The sequence below is a fragment of the Myotis myotis genome, unplaced genomic scaffold, assembly GCF_014108235.1.
Source record: "Myotis myotis isolate mMyoMyo1 unplaced genomic scaffold, mMyoMyo1.p scaffold_m19_p_15, whole genome shotgun sequence".
Lineage (NCBI taxonomy): Eukaryota > Metazoa > Chordata > Mammalia > Chiroptera > Vespertilionidae > Myotis > Myotis myotis.
Genome location: NW_023416319.1, coordinates 4,086,569 through 4,112,748, shown reverse-complemented (window position 1 = coordinate 4,112,748; position 26,180 = coordinate 4,086,569). Strand labels below are relative to the sequence as shown.

Here is a 26,180-nt window from a genome sequence, read left to right as displayed (position 1 = left end):
CTTCAACCTTTCACTGGGCTCATCTACCTTCGTATAGATCGTGTTTCCCAAGTTCATGCCTGTGTATCTGATGATCAAAAAGCGGTGTCTTCTGTTCAGAAGAAACAATGCTACTACCTGCTATGTATGAACTTCATTACTAAATTCTAGGCATTCTCCTGAGTTGTTCAGATGCATAATCATATGTGTAAATATGATCTGTAAATATGTATGCTCTCCAGGTACATAACAATATTTGTAATTATAATTTGCAACTATGTAAATGTGTAAATATGCAATATGACTTGCAAATATTAAAACAGCTTTGATTCTCCATTTTAACATTCCAATATTTTAGTCTTCTTTCTCTTGTTTAATTATTAGGTGCACTAGTTAGAGCTCCTAGAACTATACTAAATAATCATGGTTATACCAGGTATCTATCTGTCTTAACCCCGACTCTAAAAGAAATGTTTGATCTCCATGTTTTAAAATCATATTAAGAAAAATATACCTGTTTCAATCTTATTAAGAGTAGTCGTTTTTTAATCAAGAGATGTTGAATTTTATCAAATATCTTTTCAGCATCTATAGCGATGAGCCAATAAGGGGTTTTCCTGTTGCTCAATTGTTGACTGGTGAATATGCTGACTTCCATTACCATCTTTCCAACACAAGGCATGCTTCCGGTCTAACACAAACACCCCCCATCCCCGCCATTTGCTCCTGGAGCCTCTCTGGGATGGTTCCACCCACAGGCAGAGTGAGACCACTCGGCAGCTGTCACTGTGGTGCTGCCTTACGGGCCAGTCCTGGCGTCTAAGTGCCCATAGTCTCTCTTGCGCTGGGGTCATGTAAGTAGAAGGAGGTGGTTGTCCTTGACAGCTGGGAGTATCCACTGTTGAAAGCTATGCCTGGAGCTTTGGGGGGCAGTGGCTTTAGGTCCATCAATCATTTTTCTCTAATAATGGGCCAATTCAACTTTTTCCTCTCCTCTAGGGTAAGTGTATGTACATTTTGCTAGAAAAGTATCCATTTCATTAATTTTTTCAAAATTATTTGAACATAGTTGAACAAATAAGTGTCTCCAAACTGAATTTTGGTTGGCAGAGTGGGATGTGGCCACCATCCACTGGACACACCTCCTTGACAACTGAGTCATCCGGTACCAGTTACAGAAGCCCTCCCACTTAGCCCAGCCAGCCAGCCCAGTGAAAACCAGCACAGCCATGGCAGGGACATTCTGGGTCCCTGTCCTTCCTTCCTTCTCCCTTTTGGGCTTAGCTTCTCTGTGGGACACCCATGCACCCTTCATTTTTCAATAGCAATCCTGAGAGACAGCTCCTTCAGCTTTTAGTTATTCAGCACAGGAGCCCGTAATTAAGGTCTTTCAGACACACTGGTATCTCCCATGTATTACCATGGCTTTTCCTGCCCTGCGTATGCTCTGCGTTCACTTACTAAAACACAGTCTCAGCATTTTGGTAAACTTGTGAACATGAATATGCTCCTGTCCAGCATCCTTGATGTAAATATGGGCCCACGCTCAGTTCTGAGACATCTGGTTACCGTGGAAGGGCGCCCCGGCACATGCAGGACTGCCACTCCACTGGCTGTTCCAGGCCAGCTCCCACCGCCGTCTCACCAGGGCATGGGCTGTGCAGAGTGCAGTGGGGTGGTGAGGAGACCCGGGAGCCACGTGTGTCGCTTGGCCGGCTCTCAGGTGCCAGGTCTGGCTGTTCAGGGCCCTATGGCCTCACAGCTGATTCTGAACAAAACATCAAGTTGCTTTCCAGGCCTGCCTACTCCTCAATTCAGACTATTACCATCCATTACCCATCTACACTTTGACCCCAAAGTGGGGATCTGGCTAATGCTTTAGGTAGAAAAAGTATATATAAATGAGGACAAACATCAGGTGGCCCTTTGCACTCCCTCCTCATGGTCTGGTGTCCTAGAAGCACCATGCTCCCCAAACCCAGCCAGAGCCCCAGCCCCAAGGACAAGAACCCCTCAGTCCCAGTAGGTCCACAGAGACCCCACCTTCCAGAATCCCCTTCCCTACACCAGGCTGTGCAGGGGCCGGTGCTTCCTCTCGTGACCACCTGAATGAGCTGCCTACACACTCAGGCTTAACCCAAAGCTGGCCCTGCCCTGTAGGCGCGCAGGGCCCACACCCTCCATCCTGACTCCGTCTGTCCCCCACCAGCCTCCTCTGCACACCTCCTGCCCTCCCTTTTCTCAGCCCCTCTGCCTGGTGGGGAGGTTTCCCCGGGTCCTCACCTGGCACGGCCTCCCAGCAGCCCTCCAACCCCACAGGGCTGTGACTCTGGAACCAGTCCTGTGTTTGCTGTGTCCCCCAGTGTCAGCTCAGGAGACTGGGATGCCGTGATCCCCACTTGAAAGGGCCCCAGCTCAGTGCAGCCAACACTACATACTTACAATACACAAACAACCTCAACACAGCGTGTTGTTCAGGTCTGACAACTGCTTCTTTAAAAGCTTTCCAGAAGGTTCTACTTTGCTCTCAATGGGCAGAGGGCCGCATATGTGTGAAGACGAGGTTAGCCCAGACTGAGCAGCAGGGCAGGACAGTGGGCTTGGGAGTGCCAGACAGAAATGAGAATCCCTAGGGTTCCCTGTTGGGGGCCACTGGGTGGGAACCCCAGAAAGGACCCTCCACTTCAGACACACCACCAGCCAGGACATTGAGGGGCTCATAAGCCGAGGAGTGGGTAGCAGAAAACATAGCAGAGGGATGCTGTTTGGACAAGAGCTCAAGTGTGACTGGGAGAAATAGAGGCAGGAGCTTGGGGAGCAGTCTGGGTGGGGACCAGCTCATGGGGGAGTGGCCCTCATACCCCCCTTGCCAGTGGGTGTCGCCGGCAGCCCTTTTCTTCAAGGGTGAGGAGTGGGCTGTCCTCTGGGCCCGCATCTGGTTCTAGGATGGGCATAGGATCCCCACAGGCAAAGTGGGGCTTCCATATATCTAAGCCAGTATAGTCATCCTGGGCCCCTCGCTGTGGATGGTTGGGAAGAGTCAGGTGAGACCATCTAGGAAAGGTCTCCAGTTGTGCAAACAGGAGGGCACAGAAGACAGTGTGGGGCAGCAGGGGAGGTGGGTATGGGTGCCATGCACTGTGGCAGCCTCTGGGAGGAGCCCAGAAACAAGAAAAGAGTGGGGTCCTAAGGGGTGGCCTCTGCTCTTGCTAGAGGGCTCCCAGGAAGACCCTGTTGGAACTCCACGCTGAGGCCCAGGAGCTGGTGGCCTGCGTGCTTCCTTCCTCGGGGCAACAGTCGGGGCAGAAAGTCCAGAGCTTGCCCCTTGGCGATAGTCCCCACACTGGGCCTAAGCCAGAAGCAATGATCCCTGCGAGGCCGGCAGCTACCCACTCCTTTCTGTGGTGCAGGTACAGAGAAGATACAGGTCCTCAGCGCACCTTCTTCTAAATCAGTGGTTCTCAACCTTCTGGCCCTTTAAATACAGTTCCTCATGTTGTGACCCAACCATAAAATTATTTTCGTTGCTACTTCATAACTGTAATGTTGCTACTGTTATGAATCGTAATGTAAATATCTGATATGCAGGATGGTCTTAGGCGACCCCTATGAAAGGGTCGTTCGACTGACAAAGGGGTCGCGACCCACAGGTTGAGAACCGCTGTTCTAAATCAACATTTTGCTCTGGGTCCTTTATTACTCTGAAATGCAACTCACAGACTACGACTTTATGTATTTTAAAGACCAATGTATACTAAAGAGCGATAAATGGAAGGTGGGTGTTTGAATTAAAACAATAAAAATATGTTAAATCTACAAACCATTGCACAAACATACACACATGCTCATTTGGTCTCCTTCTTGAAGCTATAAAAATTCCAGCAAATGCCACTTTGAAAAATCTCAAGGCTGTACAAACACACTGTATTCCTTCACAAACCAATGCCAAACACCTGGGGTCGAGGAGGCAGGTGAGCTGCAGTCATGGATTGCGCCCTGACACTGCACAGATGATGCGCCCCTGGGCTCACCTAGGGCAGAGAACACCTAATCAGACAGAAGCCACAAAAAGGAGTTTTCACGCTCTAATTTTCTTACATTTTTGACCTCAAGTTTCTGCTTTCACTGCCAATATAAGCTGTTGGCAAAATTTATTTTAAGCAAAAGTATTATCGTCGTGTACAGTAACCAGAATTTACAATTGGGGGCTTCAAGGACCTACAACTCAGCGAGGTGGAGGCACCGACACCCCAATGACAGGCCCTGGTGGTGGTCTGGTGGAAGGCGGCTCAGGTCCTCCCAGCATGCTCCTCTGAGAGCAGGACCCGTGTCACCATCATTCTGTCACTGCAAGTTCCCTGGGCTCCAGCCCTGACCTGGAAGCCATTGGGCACCCATCTCAGCAAGGGCAGGGGTGGGCAAAGGGGTATAGTTGTCAGCAGCCGCCAGGCGGGTCCTCTGCCCAACAGCAGCAGCAGGGCCCCAGAGGCGAGACGGACTCAGCCACCCCTTCCTGGGCCCTCCAAGCCTGACTGTTAGCCCTTCCTAGGAGCCACCTGTTTTCAAAACTTCCTTTTCTGCTTAAACTAGCAAGAGTTGTTCTGTCTACTGTAACTAGAGGCCTGCAGCAGACCAAGAGCTAGGATACGGCTATAAAATAACCCTGCCATTATCCTCCCGGCCCAACCACAAACTCTCGGGGGCAGGGCTCAACCCCGGCTCTCCCTGGTTAAGTAAGGAGCTTGTCACTCCCTGGAAGCGTGAGCCATACCCTTGAGGGGAGCAACACCACAGTGCACACCCCATGTGCACAGGACAGAGCTCAGTCTATGGGGCTTTAGGCAAACTACCCCGAAGTCAGGAAGTGTCCACACCTCGAGGTACAGAAGCGACTGATGGGTGGTCTCTGGAATCAGACAGGTAGGTGAGCTGAGCTCACGCTGTGTGGGATAATCCAGGGCCGACCTGCAAAGCAGATGACCTGGCAGCCTTCAGAAGGTGGCTCAGTGGAAGTTGTTACAGGGCATTCCTTCCCTGCTCCACTCCTGAGACTAATCCAGGTACTTGCTGCTGCTCCTCCTACTGTCAGTCACAGGAGGTCAGGGAGGAGACAGCCGCTCAGCGAGTGGAGTCTGTGGCGGGCACCACAGGCCAGGTCCCTGCAGATTCTTGGAGCTGCCGGCCGGTGCTCAAAAACAGCAGAGCACTCAGAGGAGCATTTGGCTGGAAGCTGGCTACTGCCGGCTTAGCATTTATTCAAGCAACAAAATTGACAGATCTGCAGTGATGGGACCTCAGTGGTGCCCAAAGCTTAATCGTGCAGGAAAGGGGACCCAAAATCAGGGCCACAGGCCACTGTTTACACCTCTGGGACCGAGGAGAAGAGCAGCCATATCGGCCTGCCCCAGAAATGCAGCTCCACTGAGAAACAAGTGGGAGAAAGGCTCAGTATCGACCAAAACAAGGAAAAGCAAGGCGAAAGGCAGAGAACGAAGTTCTCTCACCAGCAGTTACAGCAGCAATGGGACTGTCAATAACGCCTCCTGTCTGATTTCACTTAAATGCAGCCACCACAAAGACTTGAAAAACAACAGAGAAAAATCAATGAAACAAAAGTTAGTCCTTGGAAAAGATGAACAAAATTGACAAAACTTTAACTAGACTGACTAAAAACAGAAGACTCAACTTACTGAAATTGGGGCTAAAAGAGAGAGCATTACTATCAACCTTATAGAAATTAAAAGGATTACAAGGGAATACCATGAACAATGGTGGCCAACTGGAATATACATACACACACACACATACACACACACACACACACACACAGTGGGGCCTTGACTTACAAGTGTCCCGACTAACGAGTTTTTCAAGATACGAGCCATATCTCGGCCGTTTTTTTGCTTTGAGTTGCAAGCTAAAATTCGGGTTATGAGCCAGCTTCAGATACCCCACCGCTAGTTGGCGCAGCGAACGTCACAGTGAACACCACAACATCAGCCCAGCATCACGTGTCTCACACGTTCACTTTTTGATTTGACATACAAGTAATTTGAGTTACGAGCTCCGTCACAGAACGAATTAAACTCGTAAGTCAAGGCCCCACTGTGTGTGTGTGTGTGTGTGTGTGTGTGTATGTGTACATATATATACATATACATATATATATATATATTTCTGAGAGGAAGGGAGAAAGAGAGAAACATCAAGGATGAAAGAGAATCATTGATTGGCTGCCTCCGGCATGGAGATCGAGCCCATAATCCGGGCATTCCTTATCAAAATAACTCTATCACTAATTAGATACAAGATCTGTAAAAGCTACACAATCTAAAATAAAGATCCTTGAAAACCCAAAGAAAAAGTTTCAAAATGATTCTACAAGTAACCGGGGAAATGCAAACCCCAGGATAAAAGATGCATGTTACAGCCTCCTGAGTGGTTCAAAGGACTGGTGACACCAAAAGTTGTCGAGATGTGGACTAGCAGGTGTGAGTGTATACATGTGTGATGGCCATGTATGGACATCGTATGAGGTGTGCAGACATACACCCACACATACGTAACCCTGTCTGGGCACACTGGGCAGGCACCCAGGGATTGGCCACGAGAAGGCGAGTGGAAGGCTCGGTGCTCAGCACTGTGACAATAAGAAAGGGGATGCCCTCTCACTGCCCATCGGTGTCTGCGAAGGCATTTGGCATGTTCACTCAGTGGGTGAACTCCAAAGCAGCCAGAATACCAGGTAACCTCAGGGTGCCAGGATATGCCAGGCACAGGACAGGAGCAGGGTGTCTGTCCCACGAGCATGCTGCTGAGGGGGAGGGGAGCCACGTATTTAGTAACCTCAGTACAGGGGCTTGAGGCCCATCTGTGACAAGGAAGGGCTGGCCTGGGGGTCCCTCTGCTCCATGCTCTGCACTCCAGGACACTGGGCAGATGTCTGGGCTCAGGGCGCTGCTCCCCATATGGAAGGGAGCAGACCCAGCACATGCGTCCGGGCCTGGCAGCCCCACGGGACACCAGGGGCACGCGCAGACCCCAAGTCAACACCACTCAGCTTGGGATCTGGACTTTCTCTGTAAAAAGCAACACCCGGCTAGAGTCAAGTTAAATTCCAGTAGGGAAGTGCCTGTTTAGTCTCTTACAAGATAAAACTTTGTCCTTCACCCACAGTACAGGTTCCTGATGCAGCAGTTGCCACAAGCACTGAAGACAGTCAAAGTCTGCCCGCTGGCTCTGCTGAAAACAGTTTGAATGCCATACGGAATATACACGAGGAGTTTCGGGCTTTTTGAGTGACTCCACAGGCCTTTCTCGTTATAGAAAACTAAAATTAGCAAGGTTAGGGTCACAGACATCAATTTTCTCCTAGAAAGTGGGATACATTTTTAACTTTCTCCCCATGTGGAATTTATTACATTAAATGATAGAAATGGAAAGTACATGTGTTGGTGCTTTCATGTTTGTCGTCCGTGGTTCCTCAGGAGGCAGTCCACAGCGGACCCCATCCTTGAGGGCCACTCCTGTGTGCCTCGCCTTGGGTGGACCCCTCCCTCCAAGGACACTGATGCTCCCGGCTGCACTGCCCTGAGTTGCTCTGAGCTCCTCACCCTCTGGCCTAGCCTGAGCCCCCCTTCTTCCCTTTCCGGACTGACTCACTTATCAGGAGCTTTCAAAATACCGATAGAGCACAGGCAGCTCGGCTGGCCCGAGTGCATGCAGGAGGAGCTGACGTCCACACTGAAGGCCCCGCCCTGGGGAGGACAACAGTGGGGCCAAGGCAGAGGCACTGGCTCTAACCATGTCTTCCCAGAAGTGGGGTCATCAGCTGCAGTCCCCAGTGCACAAAAGAAACTGGGGCTCGAACCAATCAGACGCACGCTGCCTCCCAGCCTGCAGCTTCCTTCACTCACTACCCCACCAGCCCCGTACTTCCCACGCAGGCCCGCTCCCTGTTTCAAGTCTCTGCTTCGGCCCCGAAGTGGCCCCAATGGGCACTCCTCTTACTTCCCCAGGGTAGCTCCCATGCTCCGAAGCCTTCGCCCCAACCCTGGCCACTTGCCCCAGGAGGCCACCTGTGGTCTCCACACCCAGGGCATTTCTTGCATCCTAAGTCACCCTAAAGTCCATCTCCTGCTGTGCTTGGCAACTGGGACAACCCAGGGACCAGAGCGCAAGCCCTGAGCCAGGCTGCCCCATGCAAGGCCCCCTCTGTCCTAACGGTGGGCTGTGCCTCATCCCGATAAGACGAGAAGAAGAGCGGAACCCCTGCCTCAGAGGGCGACAGTCCTGACAACATGCCAGGCATCTCAACTCTGCAGTCAAACCATGGCTCAGCCTGCTGGCTCCTGGATATGCCCGGGGCCCCACTCCTCTCACGCACAGCAAGCCCTTCTTGAAGCACCCCTCCCAGACTCCCAGGACGCCCTCTCAGGCCGCCTCCAGTCCTCACCTCTCCTGACCTTCTCTGTTGCCTCATGCTCCGTGACATCACCTGCTCTCCAGACTTTACCCCATAGACCGCTCCTGTCTTAGATTAGGTCTGATGGGGTAAGTGTAAAAAATTGGGGGGGCGGGGAGGCGGTGAAGCGGGGAAGGCAGCACACAGGGGCTTTGGGGGCCTCCCCCAAGGGGCCCATAGGCTGCTCCCAGCACTAGGCCACTCTGCCCAGACAATTCAGAGGATGCCCACAGAGGCAGTGTGCTGATGGGATCACCACTACCGGGGGGCCTCAGGGGTGCCCCCTGCTGCACTTCCAGCCCCTGGAAGGGGCCCAACTCCAAGGAGGAGCTCACTAAATATGAGTGAATGAAAGGCCACTGGGACCAGCTATTTTTTTAAATTTATTTTTATTTATTTTTTAATCTTCACATGAGGATACTTTTTCCATTGCTTTTCAGAGAGTAGAAGGGCAGGAGAGATGGGGAGAGAGAGAAATAAAAACATTGATGAGAGAGAGACACATCGACTGGTTGCCTCCCGCACATGCCTCTATTGGGGGCAGGGAGCGAACCCACAACCCAGGTACGTGCCATTTTGCCATTGACCTGGAATCCAACCTGAGACCCTTTGGTGCACAGACTGACACTCTAACCACTGATCCACCAGCCAGGGCTGGGACCAGCCATTAATAATCCCTAAAAATTAGCTCTCCTAGACCCCGTCACTCACACACCTGCAAACTCAGTCAAACTTGAACCTGGGCAGCACAGCAGAAGCACCCGAAACCTGGAGGCTGAAAATGGGAGGACCCCAGGCTGACCTACATGGAGCCCAGCCTCCTGCCCTAAGAACTCCCCCTCTAAAAACATCAAGTGCCCCTGGGCCATGTATATAAGGACAGAGCCCTGAGGGTTCAGAGAATTAGATGAGACTCTACCTGGCCCTGGTGACAGTCTTGGAGTCATCAAATTGGCCACCGGGGTGTTACTTTTGTTTCCTGGTTGGTCAGTCTCCACTGCTCACCCAGATTCTGTTTGCAGCATTAATAACCACGACCCTCCAGTCCCCGCATACAGCCCAGCCGCCCCCCTCTCACCTGGATTCTGCACAGTATGTGCTGCCTGGATGCAGGGCGAGGGTAGTGACAGCGGTACAGCGAAAACAGGAAGTTGCAACAGATCTGAAAACCGTAACAGTGAAGGAGAAAAGAAAAGCAAAACATATGTCCCCACAAATTTGTGACTTGGACAGATGTCATTCTTAACAAAATGAATCTGTCTGAAAGGAAGTTCCAAATCATCCCGAATTACAACACAGCAAATGCAGAGGATGCCCTGCACTCAGGTGCTGGGTAAACATTTGCTGACCTGGATAAAGCCAGTGCCCACTGATGCAGGCTAGCGAGCATGCCTCAGAGCCCGAGTGCCCATCACCTCCAGTCACAAGAGGGAAAAGGTTTTCCCTAAATGGAGAAAGAGGACCCAAGTAGTGTTTCCTCTTGTTCTTCTAATAGGAAGTAGCTGGAAACATCGGATCTGACACCTGCCCCCATTGTCCTGTGATGGCACTGTGCTCACTAGGTGATGAGCCCAGACCAGGAGAGCCACGTGCCTATCAGGAAGGAGCTGACCCTCTGCCCTGCAAGGCTGAACCTCTCGTCCATGCAATTTCAGGAACACAGCTGCCAATTCACAGAAATTGTCCACCCGAGAGGGCATTTGATGACCAGGTGGGTGCACCATGGAACAAAACCCTCCAGGAAGCAGGACTATCAGAGATGCTTGGGAGGCAGTGAGAGAGGATGGGGACAGCCCTCTGAATGGTCCATCACACCCAGAATCTGGGAGCAGAGAATTCACCTGCACGAGGCACTCTCTGCCCCAATCTGGGCTGGTGTCCACCCAGTCCATGGGCAGTGGGAGGGGAGGCTATGGACAGCCGTGTCCCTACCAGGGAGCACTGCCTGCCACTGCCTGCTCTTAAGGACTAATACCACCAGAGGGATCCAGCCTTTCCCAACTGCCTGGAGGACTGGCTGCCCAGCCCTACCCACGCTCTGACAGGGGCATTGGTGGGCCTGAACACAGCAGGGTCCAGGAACCCAGCAGCCTCGCAGCTCTTTTGATCCCCCAGAGCTGTGTCCACTCTGCCCCCACAACCATCTACATAGAATCCCGAGAATCCCGCCCCTGCCACTGCAGGTCAGAGGCCAGCACACCTGAGTGAAATGTCATGTGATGAGATCAATATCAACAGGGAAGACTGAATGGACCGAAACACAAACCTGGACCCAATTCAGGGTGGGGCAGGGAAGTGCTGCACAGAGCTGGTGGCAGGAGGGCAAAGGGGCTCCTCGAGGAAGGAGGAGCACGTCCTGTCCAGGCAACAGAGGACCATCCAGCATCGCTACAGGTGCCGGGTGGGGCACAACAAGCCGTCCCTTTGGCACAATCAGGGACAGCTGGTGGACCAACCAGGCAGCCTGAGCACTGCTCAGCCCTGGACACAGGAGGCCCTTGCCAGGAAGGAGAGGACAGAGACCTGCCAAGGAGGCACCCAGGGACACGTGACAACACCAATGCCACACACCTGTCAGGGCCTCCGTTCCCTCCTGTACCTGCTGCAGCCACCGTGCTGGGTTTCATTCCTACCTTCCTGACACACACGGGCAGAAAGAGGTTAAGTCACATGCCCACAGTCACATGTGATGAAAGGCAGAGACCTCCACACTTCCCTGTGCCACTGCATGTCCTCACAGACACTGGAGTGTGGCCTCCCACAGGGCATTAGAGCGGATTTCCCCTCCACCAAGACCTGGGCCCAAGCCATGCCTTCTGCTTTTAAATCCCCTTCGGTTCCCAGAATAACTGCTGGCCATTCAGAGGCCCTGAGAGGTAGGGCAGGAAGGAGGCTTGTCCGAGCCCACACCAGTGAACCTGGAAACCAAAGTCAGGGCTAGACCTCCAAGACACAGCCCCAGACACCAGTTCCCATGCTCCCGGGCCAGAGCAAGATGAGCCAGGAAGGCCCGGTGGGCAGGAAGTAACCAGGGCCAGGTTGCAGATGGAAGAAGGGGCAGGTTCGGCATAGGCTTCTTGGTGCCACAGCAGAGCAGGGCGAGCCACCCCAACCACAGGGCATTCTGCTCAGACGGGGAGGGGACTGCACTTTATAGCTTGGGTGGCATCCCCAACCCCTCATCGGGAACTTGATGGCCCAAGAAGACAAGCCCAGGATCACAATGGCCCACCAGTGAGAGTGTGACCCCAAGGCCCTGCTCCTGGAGAAGAGGGGAACTTATTCTTATTCACTGAAGGGAAAACCAGAACCGGAGGCAGCATTTCCCTCCAGCGTGGGAGGCACCAGTGTGCTTCCCTGACAGCTAGGGCACCTCGTCAGCCTAGGAAACTCCAGTCTGTGCAGCACCCCGACCAGCTTTGGTGTAGGACCTGTCACTCACTCCCCAGCCTACTCCAGATCCTCCCAATCCTGACTGACATCTGGGGACCTGAGACACTTCCCACATCATCCCTGGTCACATGCACACCCCACACAAAGTGAGGTCAGGATGGGACAGTGCCACTCCACCCTGCACGGTCTGCTCGCCTCCTCCCTGTGATGGATGGAGCTGTGGGCCCCTCCCGTGCAGCCCCTCCCAGTGGACACTCTGCTTCAGTGCCATTTTCATCTCCCAAACCAAATTTTAAACTTTATAAAGCAGTGCAGGTGGGTGACCGAGATGCTGCTCAGACCCTCTGCTGCCTTTCTGATTAGCCACCAGGCCCCGCGCTGACCCCCACTACTGGACCCCATCCTGGACCAAGCCCACCTCCCAACAGGAGACCTTGCCATCAGTCCGCCCAGGCAGACACTGAGGTAGTCAACATTTAAAAAGCTACCACCATGGGACGAGATCAACCAAAGAACTTGTATGCATATATGCATAACTATGGACACAGATAGTAGGGTGGTGAAAGCCTGGGGCAGGGGGCGAGGGCAGGCTATAATGGATCAATGGGGGGAAAGGGGACATATGTAATACTTTCAACGATAAAGTTTTTTTTTTAAGCCATCACCCTGTAGTCCCTTGTGGGGCCCTGACACCTCTTCCCAGGCAGCACTGACCTCCCATCATCTCCCCTTCTGGTCAGTGGGCTCTAAAGGGGCAATCCGCTGGAGGCAGGCCTGGTCTGATTCCTGTACTTCTGAGTCACCCTAGAACAGGCCTCTCTCCCCGAAACCCAGCCATTGCCCACCGGAGTCAGACCCCAGGGCTGAATGGCCCCTCCTCCCCAGCTCCAGGAAGGCCATGCAGGCCCCATGCTGATGGTATGTGCCATGTGGGCATGCAAGCCCCAAACTCAAGTGGAGAGACCTTTCTCAGGGCGCCCTGCCAGATCCCAGGCTGAGAGGCAGTAGACATGTCCCTGTCCTCCAGGGCTGTCCAGCAGGCCGACCTGCAGTGCCCACTTCACTGGATTCAAACAAGAAAAATATTTAATACTTTACATCGAAGAAGTGCCTCCCCCACCCAGTGATCTAAACCCTCCCTCAGCAACTGGAGAGCCGATAAAAACAGGAAACCCCACAGATGACAGTGTGAGCTCTCAGAGGCTGGCCGACAGCTCAGAGCTCCGCCTGTGAGATCCAGGACGTCGGGCAGGAGGACCAGGAGGCGAGTGTGGCTGCACATGGACCTTCGCCATGTTGACTTCCAATGAGAACCACATCTAAGGCAGGCATGGCACGGTGCTATAAAGGGTGAGGTGTGCAGCAGAGAAAGCAGCCCATAACTGTACCGAACTTGGGATCACCGTATATCTGATCCTACCACCGTGGGGATGGGCGGGACCCCATCTACAAACAGAGTCCCAAACTTGGGCAAACAGAAAGTACACTCAGATCTTAGGTCACAAGCAGTAATGCCACAGGCCACCCCCATAGGACCAGGGGCCTGGGATAGCAGGGAGGGAGACTGTGAGGAGGCCGCCAGTCAGTCCCCGCCTGCCCGGCACACCAGAGCCTGCTTCAGGCTGCGTGGACAAGGACTGCTGCTTCCCCCATCTCTTGGAAGACTAGGCACTGGCCTGTGCACTGGGCTGCCCCAGGCGACAGCACTGTATGCTGGGCTCAGGATCTGGGTCCTCTCCCTACCTCCTGGGTGTCCACATAGAGAGGCCTGAGTCTAGCTGAGCTCCCAGAAGGTGAGTAAGGCTGGAAAAAAGTGGCAATGCTGGGAGGTGGGGGTGAGAACAAGAGCCAAATGATGGGTGTCCAAGCAGCTAGGGAAGGAGTCTTTGAAAAAGGACATAATTAGGAGTGCTGGCAGGATGTGGAGCAACTGCAGCTCTGGGACTGGGCAGGTGAGCTGCACTGCGGGGCGGCGCCCTGGAAACAGCGAGCAGCTCTCGACAGGCTCCACAAGGAGTCAGCAAGCAGCCGCAGCCCTCTCCAGGCACATGCCCAGGAGAAAGAAAATGAACGTCCATGCAAAAACCTGGGCACAGATACTCATGGCAGCACTATTGCTAATGGTCAAGGTGGAGCAGGCCAGGTGCCCATCATGGATGGGAGATAACAGACTGGTGTGTCCAAGAGGAGATGAGCGCTCATTCTGAACAGGAATGTGGCTCTGACATACGCCAGCACTGAGAACACGCTGGGGAAAGAAATCAGATGCAAAAGGCCACATGAGTGACTCCATGTGGGAAATGTCCTAGAGATGGACAGGAGACGATGGTTGCCAGAGGCTGGGGTTCAGGGAGATGGAGAGAATGAGGAAGGGGACAGCTAAGGTTACTGAGTTTCTTTTTCAGGTACAAGAAATGTCCTAAAATTGGCTGTGAGAGATGCACAACTCTGTGGATACAGTCAACCACTGGTCGACACGGACACACTGAAGTGTATGGCATGTGACGGCCATCTCAGTGAAGCCATCACCAAACAGAAGTCCTTGAAGAAGCAGGGATCCTCTGGCACAGGTGCCGGTCACCCCACCAAACCTGCTGTGCTGGGCAGAGCTGGGAGAAGGCTGAGGGCAGCGAGCAGAGCCCACGCTGCAGGCAGCGAGCGGTGGAAGTGAGGAAGCCCCACAGCAGCAGGAGAGGCCGTGGCTTTCAGGGAGTTTTCGGGGTGGAGCTACAACTAGGGCAAGGAGGACAAAACTGATGGTGCCGGGAAGAGAGGGACTGTGCCCCAGGTGCTGCCCACCCTGCTCAGCCCAGGGCAGCAGCTCACAGACACCTGTTGTCTGCCAGGCCCTGAGAGGCCTGCAGCCTCGTTAGTGATCCTCAGCAGAGCCCAGTTGCACAACCGGTCTGCAAACCCTGGGTAGAGGGCTGCGCAGGGGTTGACCAAGCAAAAAGGGAAACCAGCTCAAAGCTGACATTTAGCCCCAAGTAAGTAGCAGGACAAAGTCCTTACAGGCAGATACCCGAAAGCAAGCTGTGCTCTCAAAATTCTACTGCCTGGCTAGGTCTCCTTCCCAAGAAACAGTCTTACCATGTAAGGGTGGGACCAGCTCTGAAACCTCGGCTGTGAAACTTCCCCTCTCATTTCACTCCAAAGCAATATGTAAAGAGCCTAAAGCAAGAAACCTCACTTGTCAAAATCCAGCCACCCCAAGGAAAGCAATTAGGTACGCAGCCCTGCCACCACCTTCCAGGCAAGTGGAAGTCCCATGGGGATTACAGAACAGCCACAGGGCTCTCTGTGAACCTGGAAAAGCCCCAGGCACCCCCAGCCATGTCTAGAACCCCAGGCAGGGAGATGGCCATGCACATTTGGGAAGAGCCACAGCTAGGGCAGAGGTCACCGGAAGGAAGCCCCAGGAGACTTGGTGAGTGGTTAACCGGTCACGGCCATGTTCGTAATAATACAATGCAATGACTTCCCGTTCCCATCCCACTGTCTCCTGAGTGAACGGTGGCTTTCCAGGGGGTGTCTGAGGTGCAATGATGTCCTCACAGCTAATGCAACTTTCTCAGGTTCAGCTTTTTTTTCTGTTTCTACCTATTGATATATGGTAAATATTGGTAGTTGTAACTTACATAACTAATAACTCTTTGAGGTCCTCCATAATTTTTAAGAAAGTAAGAGGCAAACATTTGAGAACCAAGGTATTGTAGGTATTTATCACACCTTCGTCTGTCATCACAGGGTGAGGAGCAACCTGAGGGCCCTCCATGGAGACATAACAGAGCCACGAGTGCGATGAGATGAGAGTAGGATGTTAGGGGCAACACATGGTTAAAGTCTACACCCAGACCTTAACACTGGTCACCTCTGGGGGGTGATGGTGGGGGTAACAAGGGAAGACGATAAAACCACAAAAGCAAAAACACATCACCTAGCACTTGTGCACAAAAGGAAAACTGTCCTTCACAACAGGGCACGTGTGTTTCTAACTCAGACACCTTCCTCCTCCACCCATTGCCCTCCAGGAAGAGGCAATGCTCTGGCCACAACCTGGAGCTCGGTTTCCCAGATGCTGAAACTGTCAAGAAAGAATCCCTCCCAGGCCTCAACACCATCTAGACCAGTGGTTCTCAACCTTCTGGCCCTTTAAATACAGTTCCTCAAGTTGTGACCCAACCATAAAATTATTTTCATTGCTACTTCATAACTGTAATGTTGCTACTGTTATGAATCATTATGTAAATATCTGATATGCAGGATGGTCTTAAGCGACCCCTGTGAAAGGGTCGTTCGACCGCCAAAGGGGCCGCGACCCACAGGTTGAGAACCGCTGATCTAGCGTGTGTTGGTCAATATGGGCACATGTCATGCGAAGACAGTGTCACCAAGCAGATCTCCTGAAACCTACTACATAAACCAAGGAATCGCAATCTCCTTCAAGAATTGGCCTCTTTCATGTCCAGGCGTCTCTTCCACAAGCACCACATGGCACATGGGTGAGACTATGTAATGCCCACCCTGCTGCCACTGACTGGGAACGCTCCCTCCCTCCCTCCCTCGGGCTGCTCCACGCAGTAAGAAACCTGTGCTACCGCCTGGCTGGGGTGGCTCAGTGGTCGACCTGTGACCCTGTAACTGGGAGGTCACAGTTCGGTTCCCAGTCGAGGGCACATGCCTGGGTTGCTGACTTGGTCCCCGGTGTGGGGCGTGTGGGAGGCAGCTGATCAGTGATTCTCTCTCATCATTGATGTTTCTATCTCTCTCTCCCTCTCCTCTCCTCTCTGAATCAATAAAAGTATATTTAAATTAAAAAAGAAACCTGTGTTACAGATACCTCTTTACTAGCCCTTCAATTCAAAGACATCTTGCAGAATTAACCTATGCACTGTTTTCAAAAACAAATGTTCCTTCTAGATGTAAACATAATGCAAAACTCCTATAGCATTTAAGAAAATGAAAATTCAAAGACAACATGTTGCTAAACATGAGTAAATGAAGTTACCTATTTTGATGTCAACAGAGAGAAGTGTGTGTATACACTTGAAACACAACAAAAATGCTAGAAGTCAGAATCAAAGATTACAGGGAAGAGTGTTTGCGCAGCAAAATTCTTTTCTCTCGGAGACCGAAATGCCCCACCATGCTTAATTTTCCTGACATTTCTGAGGCTTTGAAGCCACAGCTAACGGATCTGAATCATCTGAGCAAAGCCATGGTACAGTGGCATGTTACTGGAAAGCCGAGAATAGAATGCTAAATATACAGACACACACCCATACCGGGCACTTTTGAAGAAATTTATCAAACACGAAACTAGATAAAGTTGTCTGTGACAAAGTCAGAGGGAAAGCAGTTCATCTCCAGCAGGGAAGTATAATGCTTGGGCTCCTGGAAGTTAAAATGAGAAATACACAAAAATAGCGCCTACCTTTTATTAATAAAATCAAACCTCCCCAGAACACCGCTTAGCTCACCGAAACACCTCGCCCACAGCTACTGCCGGGGAAAGGGCAAGAGCCATCCCCCCCGCCACCCCCCGAGTCTAAGTCACACTGGAGTCGGGGTCCACACCACCTACGGCCTGGCACCCACTGCTCACGTAGGGAGGGGCGGGGAGGACGCCCGGGGCCCACGGTGCCATCCCCTTCTCTCCTACACCAGCACGCCCCTTCGGAGCGGCACGCTGCTTTATTTGGGTTGGCAGTTTAAGTACCAACAGCTGAAACGCCGAACTAGGTCAGCCCTGGCCGGCCTCCGAGCTGCGGCCCCCGCCTCGCTCCCTCATCCCAGGGGCGGCCTGGGGCCTGGGAGGGAGGCCCTGGAAGGTGAAGGGCCTGTGCAGTCAGCATCCCTTTCTAGGCACGAAGAGCTTCTCAGCATCTCTCTCCTTCAAGCGGCAGCAAAGCCGGCCAGGGCTTTCCACAAGCAGCCCCTCTTCTGGGAGCTAGAGAGGCACTGAGTTGGGGGAAAGGCGAGGTGCCGGCACCCCGGGGGCTGTCCGAGACAGACAGACAGGGAGACAGGCAGGCTGGCCAGGGGCCAGGGCCATGGAGGGTCAGCCGTCAATCAGAGGCCACAGGTCAGGGGCTGCGGTTTGGGGACCAGAGCTCAGAGTTAAGGTTTTGGGGTCAAGATTCTGGGACCAGGGTTGGCGCCAGGTTAGGGGTTTGAGGTTCCGGGACGAGGGTTCTAGGGTCAGGGTTTGGGGAACTGGGACAAGGATGAAGACTGGGGTTCGGGGACCTGGGTTCAGGGGTTGGGGCTCAACCTATGGAGTTTGGACGCTGGGTCTGGGGGACTAGGATTCCAGGGTTCCAGGCAGAGCTCAGGGCACTAGGGTCTGGGGTTCAGGGTCGCAGGGTGGTACCGACAGGGTTCATGCTCGAGTCCCAGGGCTCAGTGTCCGGGTCCGGGTCCCAGGGTCCCAGGGTCCCAGGGTCCCAGGGTCCCAGGGTCCGAGGGTCCCAGGGTCCGAGGGCCAGGGTTCTGGGTCTAGATCCCAGGACTCAGATCCGGGTCCCGGGGTCCTGGGCTCAGGGCCGGGTCCGGCGCCGCCAAAGCACTTACGTCGTCGAAGAGCGAGCCCACGTTGGCCGTGACCAGCAGCACCGCGGTGCCCGGGGCGGCCGCCTTCCCCGCCATCGTGGCCTGGCCGGCCGGCCGGCCGGTGTCCGCGGGGCGCGCGTCAGCTGCGCCGGGGGGCGGCCCCGGGGTGCATCGCGGGCTCGGCGGGTCGGGCCGGGCCTGGCCGGGGTCCGGCTGCGCGCACGCTCGCTCTGGCTGCTCCGCGGCCCGCGCCCGTCGCTCTCCGCCGGCGCCTCACCGCGGCCCGTGCGCAGCCATTAGGAGCGCCGCCACCAGAGTCCCGCAGAGCCGCCGCCGCCGAGCACTGAGGCGAGGCCCGCTTCGGGGCGGGGGCGGGGCGTGCAGGGGCGGGGCGTGTGCGGGGCGGGGCATGCGCAGAGGGCAGGGCCTATGGAGGGGCGGGGCCTTGGGGGGCGGAGCGTTGAGAAGGCCTGCGCGGGCGGGCGGGCGGGCGGGGTCTTGCGAGGGCGGGGCCTACGAGGGGCGCCCCAGCGTCGGCCTGGGCTGCGTGGGCCAGTGCTCCTGTCAGTCAGCGGCCGCCCAATCCACCCAGGCCCCTAGCCCGCGCCTTGGCCGCGCGCTGACTCCGCCCTCCTCACTGCTCTGACGTCACGACCCGGCTTAGAGGGTGCTCCTTAAAGGGACCGCGCACGGTTCCCCAGCTCGATGGGCCTCAGACCCTGTGTCCCGCAGGTTACCCGTGTGCAGTGCTTGCCCAGCTCTGCGGCGCCCCGAGAGCTGGAGCACGTGGCTTCGCATCTGCCTGTCAGGACCCTCAGAAATGGAAGAACAAGAGGCCATGCGGGGGCGAGGGGTGGGGTGGGGCGAGGGGGTGGGGGTACAGGCCTGACCTGGGTGGGGCTCAGCAGAAGGTGCAGCTGGGACCCAGGTGGTGCCAGGAGGCCAGCAGTGGCTGGGTGAGGCACTGTGTGCCCTGGTGGTGAGGTGGGCCAGTCCCAGTGCTGGGGCTCGGCCCCTGGAAAGGAGTGGGCCCCACATCTGTAAAACTAAATGTCCTGACAGCTACACTTACAAAGTGTAACAAGTAACTGCTGCCAAAGGTAACGTTAATGATACACTTTATTCGATATCAATTCATTTGCAATCAATACTTAAACATCATCAGCCTGCTTTCCAAATTGAGTTGCTGAATCCTTAGGAGACACTAACATTCGTCTCCATTCCCCCAGGGCTGATTCCAGAGCTCACAGCCACGCGAGCCGTGTGTGTGCCGGCCGCCCAGCTGGACAGGGTGGTCTCCAGGGTTATGTGGGCACAGTTTAGGGATAGAGCGTGTCACGGGGAAGAAGCAGAGCCCCTGGCACTGGGCTCCAGCAAGGCCAGCCTTCCGCTTCCAAGTAAATGGCGGTGCCCAATGGCATCAGGAGATGTGAGTGCTGTCCTATTACAGCAGACAGACAGACATCACCTGCCAAGGCTGGGACCCCGCTGGGCAGGCTCTGTGGGGCCACCTTCCCTCACTAGGGAAGGCACCACCTCTCCTTGTCAGTGCATCTGAGGACCCTGCTTACAGTGGCACGCAGCCTAAATACCAAAACTTATTTGACTTAGAAACCAATGTCTAATTAATTTCAGTGAATGTGGGCTTCAGACTGAATAGTGTCCCCCCCCAAATTCATAGGTTAGATTGAAGCCCCAACTCCCAGTGTGGCTATACATGACGATGGGGCCTATAAGGAGGCAATTAAGGTTAAATGGGGTCATAAGGATGAGGCCCTTTTCCAATAGCATTAGTGTCGTTATGAGAGACCCCAGAGCACTCACTGGCCCCCCACTCCTCCCTACCCGTGAACAATGAAGAGGTCATGTGAACACACAGTGAGAAGGCATGGTCTGCAAGCCAGGAAGAGAGCCCTCACCTGAAACCAAACTTTGTGGGAACTTGACCTTTGACCTATGGCCTCCAGAACACGGAGAGATCCATTTCTGTTGTTTAGGCTGCCCCTGGTATTACAGCTTCTGGAGCTGACTAATAGAGCATCTCTTGTTTTACTTTCTTACAAAGTCAGCACATGCCAAGGACACCCTGAGTAGAAACCAAATGTAGGGCCATCGAGAAGGCCGGGAACCTGTTTCCTAAGTAGTAGCATTGCCACCTCCCCTCCCCTCCGGCTGTTTCTCCCTCACACCCTAGCATTCCTTGGCCAGAAACATGCACACCTGCACACGCGTGCCCGCACACGCACTGACTCGATTACGCTGAGACTGCGCCTAAATAGCCTGACGTCTTCCTGCTGAGTCGGCAGGCCCACCAGCGTCTGACGGCTACTCTGCACCTTCTCTGTCCTGCCATCGCCTGCTGGGTCCTGTCCTCAGCTCACACACATGCTGCAGTGGCTTGGATCCTATAAAATCCTCCTCTGCCCTACACCCCTCTCTTTACTCCCCTTGCTGTAAACGTCCTCCTAAAAGTCAACCTGTCTTTGCCCAGCAGGCCACCTCCAGGCTCTCAAACCCACCCCCCACATGGCCATCCTCACAGTTATCACTGGCCCTTGATTCAGCCCCCCACCCCCCACCAAGTCTCCCCTCACTTTCAATATGGCTGACAGACCCCACTCCCTGCAGGAAATGGGGTCTGCCCTGGAGAGCATGACACTTGCACCCTTGGTCTTCCCCCTCCCTGCCCACCCGACTCAGTCTCTTTTTCTGGCTCCTGCTGGTGCCCCACCCCAAGTCCTGGGTCCCTAGGTCTGTGGTCGGCAAACTGCAGCTCGCGAGCCACATGCGGCTCTTTGGCCCCTTGAGTGTGGCTCTTCCTAAGCCTTAGGAGTACCCTAATTAAGTTAATAACAGTGTACCTACCTATATAGTTTAAGTTTAAAAAATTTGGCTCTCAAAAGAAATTTTAATCGTCGTACTGTTGATATTTGGCTCTGTTGACTAATGAGTTTGCCGACCACTGCCCTAGGTGATCCTGGCTCCTCCTTCCTGATGTGCACTTCTCACTGGCCAACTTCGTCAGGCCCACCCCTGAGACTTTCTCTGTGCGCCTGCCTGGCAGCTCCCCTGGGAAGGGCATGTCAAACCCAGCAGGCAGGAGCAGGTTCCAAATCCGCCCCCTTCCTCCCATACACCCGCTAGCTGTCGGTGGGAGCTGTGGCCAGCTCAGGGCCATGGGCCTCTCAAATGCCCTTCCTCCATCAGATCTCCGTGCCCACCACTGCACCCCAAGAGCTCCCCTCACATCCCCCATCTCACTATGGAAACATGTCAGCCTGCGAGCTGGGCCTCTCAGTCTGATGGAGCCCGCCACGAAGAAACACTCGCTATACATCACATGAACCAATGACACATGCGACCATCACCATGCCCGGGCCGGGGCTACCTGACTTTCAGAGCGACACTGAGCGCCGACCTCGCCCATGTTAACAGCCACGTTCACACAGTCCTGGGTGAGCTGGCCTCCTTGTCCTACATGCCCTTCTTCACCTTTGGGATGTTGTCCCGTGTTGGTGTATTACCTTTGCCAAAATAATAACAGTAATGGGTTTTGCAAAGCCCTGCTTACCCGGCGGCAGACGAGGCCTGCCCCCACTGGCATCTGGACCCAGCCCCACAGTGTGGGAGGGCAGAGGAGGGGAGGTGGAGGCAGCCAAAGCTGCGACACGGATTCCTCAGAAGGAGCCAGCCGGCTCCAACCCAGCCTGCTCAGCCAGTACTCTCTGGGCTCCCAGGAGGGAGATTGGCCCAAGTCTTTTGTTAAACAACAATATGCTGTAATTTTTTTTAAAGGGACAGCACATCATTGCTTGGTTTAAGATAGTAACCAATTGCTCCGGCCAGTGTTTCTCAGTGGTTAGAGGGTCGGCCCACACACCAAAGGGTCTCCGGTTTGATTCCCAGTCAAGGGCACATACCTGGGTTGCAGGTTCCTTCCCTGGCCCTGCGTAGTAATAGGTATCACTTTGCAGGGCCCACCCATGTGCGAGGTGCTTTACAATAGTCACTCCTAGTCCTCACAGCGGTCGTAGGAGGTATGTATGTTTTACAGAGAAGAAAACCGAGGCTTCAGGATTTAAAAGCTGGCCGACTTTCCACAGCCAGTAGGTACACAGCCAAGAACAGAACCCAGCCAGGCTCCAAGCCCTCTGGCCATCAGCAGCACCGTACAGCTTAAACTTCCATCCACCCAGTCACTCATTCATTCATTCCCGAGCACCCTCTCTGAGCTGTGCACTATTCCGAGCACCAGGGCGGATGGTACGTGTCCTCAGGAAGCTGAGATTCCAGCAAGAGAACAGGCAAGAAATGCGTGAGGGTCACTCTGATTAGGTGGCGCTGTGCCCACTTCCTGGGCATTTCCTTATAAAAGTCACGTGCTCATCAGAGAACGTTTGAAAACTAGAGAGCAGCACACACAGCAGGACAAGGAGGAGCGGTCACTCATGTCACCCCACACAGAACACGCTGTGACTGTTCTGATGGTACGTCTGTCGAGGGTTGTTTACACTCAGTCCGCACTGGGCCCTCTGATCACGCGCTGTCCCCTTTTTGTAAACCCAGCGTCATTATGCAAGCGCGTTCTGGTACAACTGAAACTCCCCCCATGTGGTCGAATGCCCGGGTAGCAGTCACCCGACAGCTACATTCGCATTCACCTCGAGGGTGACACCCTGGTGCTGTAACTTAGGATGCTTCCAACTTTGCATGATCAGGTCCATTGATTCAGAAAAGGCATTTGACAAAAATTTAACATCCTTTTTGTGGTTAAAAAAGACAACACAAACCTCTCCGAAAACTGAAAATAAAGGGAACTTCCTGAATCTGATAACGGGAACTGTGACAGCTTCCCAGCTCACAGCACGTTGGGTGCTGATAGACAAAGCGCTCACTCACGAGTCTAGTTAGCACTGGATTGAAAGGTCTGTCTGTACAATCAAGTGAGAAGAAGAAATGAAAGGCATTCGGCTTGGAAAGAACCAAAACAGCCTTTGGTTTCAAGCAACATGATCATCTGCATAGAAAATCCTAAGGCATCTGCCGGGCCGGTGTGGCTCAGTGGTTGAGCGTTGACCTATAAACCAGGAGGTCACAGTTGGATTCCCGGTCAGGGCACCTGCCCAGGCTGCGGGCTCGATCCCCAGTGTGGGGTGTGCAGGAGGCAGCTGATGGATGATTCTCTCTCATCCTTGATGTTTCTATTTCTCTCTCTTTCTCCTCTCTCTTTCTCCCTTCCTCCCTGAAATCAATAAAAATAATATTTTTTTTAAAAAAAGAAAATCCTAAGTAATCCACAGAAAATGCTACTACATAAGTGAATTTAACAAGGTCAGGGAATACAAATCAATGTTCAAAAATTAATTGTATTGCTATGTATCAAAAATGAACCTTGGACAAAAAAATTAAATCATTTCCATTTATTACAGCATAGAAATTAAAATGTGTAGGAATACATGTAACAAATAGGTGCAAGACTTCCGCAATAAAGACTACGAAACAAGGTGGGTTGAAATTTAAAAGAGCTAAAGACACGGAGAGGGACGCCATGTTGGTGCTCAGTCCGCAAGACTCCCACTCTGCTCTCACGGGCCCCCGAGCTCCTCCTTGGGTTGGTCCTCACTCAGCTCCTATAGTTAATCAGCTCCACGTAGGCCACGTAGCCCATAATTGTTCCCAACATGTTTGAGGTCCCCGTCAGGCTGGAGCCTCGAACCCTGGCCTCCTCTGCCACTTGCACTGTCAGCGTCCCCAGTGCTGCCATCCACTGACTGTGCAGGAAATGAGAGTGATTTTTGGATTCTCTTGGTCGCCTCTGCAATCAGGTGCGCGTGGAAGCACGTGGGGCCTGTCTTTGGGGTGAAGCCGTGAACTCCTCTCTGGCAGAAACAGACGTTGGCAGGGCCAAACGCATTTACATGAAATGACGCAGGCAGGAACTGGTGCGCGCCCCGGGATTCGGGCGAGCAGGGGCTGTTCACGGGACGCCTGCTGGGGTGATGCCCCCGGCTCAGGGACACGTCCCAGCCAGGGGCAAACCCTTCATGTCCAAAGGGCAAGTAGGTTCCAGAATCACTAAGTCCCAAAGAATAACGAAGACCAAGTCAGGAAAGTCCCATGCGGGAAACCTGTGTCTGAGTTCGCAGCGCCCTTTCCAGCTGCCACAGCTCCCAGTGTCGTGGGCTCCCGCGGAGGGAAAGCGAGAACGCCGCGATGTTCTCCCGATGCCCACGTTAGAAGCGCCGGCTCTTGCTCCGACAGTCAGCGCCGCTCGTGTTGGCAATCAACAGCCTACGTTTTCCAAGCTTCTCAACTCAGCTGTAATTTCTATTTTGCAACTTTGTATTACTGAAATCAGCTCTTATAAAGAGTCATCTCCATTGTCCATTGTTCAGATCTTTGAGACTTCAAACATATCCTGGCACTACTTTTAAAGAAACCAAAAAAAATAAAAAAAGCCCACAAGTATCCTAGGCCCTTGATCAACAGCAGTTTGTGACACGCGGGTCTTCGCTCCGAGGCCGCTGTGGAGTGGGAACCAAGCCGGAAGTGCGTGTGGCACACGCGGAGACGCGGTGGCCGTGAGAGGACGGATGAATAAACAGTGAACTCAGAGAAAGGCTCTCACTAGGTTGCAATGGTTCAATGAGAAGATACCCTTCTGTTCAATTTTTACGGTCTTTTGAGCAGTGGCCTGTTCAAAATGAAATCTCACTACTTGTATACATGACATCTTCCTCTCTAGCAGAATTCGTTTTTCAGCGATTTGTTTGGAGCGACTAGCTACGGTTTGCTCTGGGGGGCCCACGCTAATAACGTGCTGTCAGCGCGCGGTTTCCTTTGTTTTAAGGAAAGTGGGGGAAACGCTGGCGCGTGGCGGCCACTGGATGCTGGTGGCCAGTACTCCGAGGGCTGGAGAGAAGCCCGTGGCCCTGGGCTGGGCTTCAGACTTGGCTTTGGCAGTTGAGGGTCAGTTTCTCTGTCGGCTGAGAGCAGTTTCAGCCACCGCTCAGCGAAGGGGAGGCAGGCACTGAGGGCAGGATGCTTCCCCAAGACTTTCCACTTGGGAACTGCAAGGAGGGTGACGGAAAGCCACCAGGGAGGAACAGGAAGACACTGTGTGGTAGGGGGCGGGAGGCACGGCTGGCCTTCCCCCAACACTAGGAACATCACTTCCATTCGCTGAAAGTGAGCACCAGGGAGCAGGGAGGGCATGAGAGCCGCAGGGAGCTGGTGGCCCCGGCCAGTCACAAGTGGCGGCAGCACTCAGTCTGGTGCCAGGGAGCAAGAGTCACTCACGGCCACTGGAAGAAGCATTTGGCCTGGGGGAGGACTTGGCAGCACACCGAGTCAGCCACGCCCTGCCGGCCCCTCACGGATCCTGGGACGTTCACACTCATGCAGGACGCCTGGCTCTTTCCTCTGTATTTACCTCATCATGTTCACGGTGGATGGTCCCAGTCCGAAGGTGTGTCCTGGGTACAGGCTAGGGTAACTCTGGCTATATTTTGAAGCTAGCTTTTCTGAGAAAAAGAAGAAAGAGAAAGAGAATGAGGGAAATGCAGAAAGAGAGAGAAAGAAAAGAAAAGGAGACAGTGGGAGAAAGAAAAGAAAGGAGAGAGAGAGAGAGAGAGAGAGAGAGAGAGAGAGAGAGAGAGAGAAAGGGAAGACGAACTGGTGATTGCTATGACCTCTGAGATGGTATTTCATACATTTGAGGGCAATTATGAAATTACTACTTGAGCTCTATATACTTGTGGCCAAATGTCATGCAGGCTTCATCCCAGATGTG

At 53.6% G+C, this 26,180-nt stretch overlaps 1 protein-coding gene across 3 annotated transcripts in view; it reads right to left on the bottom strand.

Moving 5' to 3' along the window:
• The window catches only part of INPP5A (inositol polyphosphate-5-phosphatase A), a 141,776-nt gene extending 123,022 nt beyond the window's left edge, over positions 1 to 18,754 (bottom strand). The window contains exon 1 of one of the 3 annotated variants that reach the window (XM_036335724.1): positions 18,410 to 18,754. In XM_036335724.1, coding sequence (XP_036191617.1) covers positions 18,410 to 18,484 — 75 coding nt within the window. In that variant the 5' untranslated portion in view covers positions 18,485 to 18,754. The remainder of the gene's footprint in view (positions 1 to 18,409) is intronic. The other 2 variants (XM_036335721.1, XM_036335722.1) reach the window with 2 other exon arrangements.
• Positions 18,755 to 26,180: the final 7,426 nt, after the last annotated feature.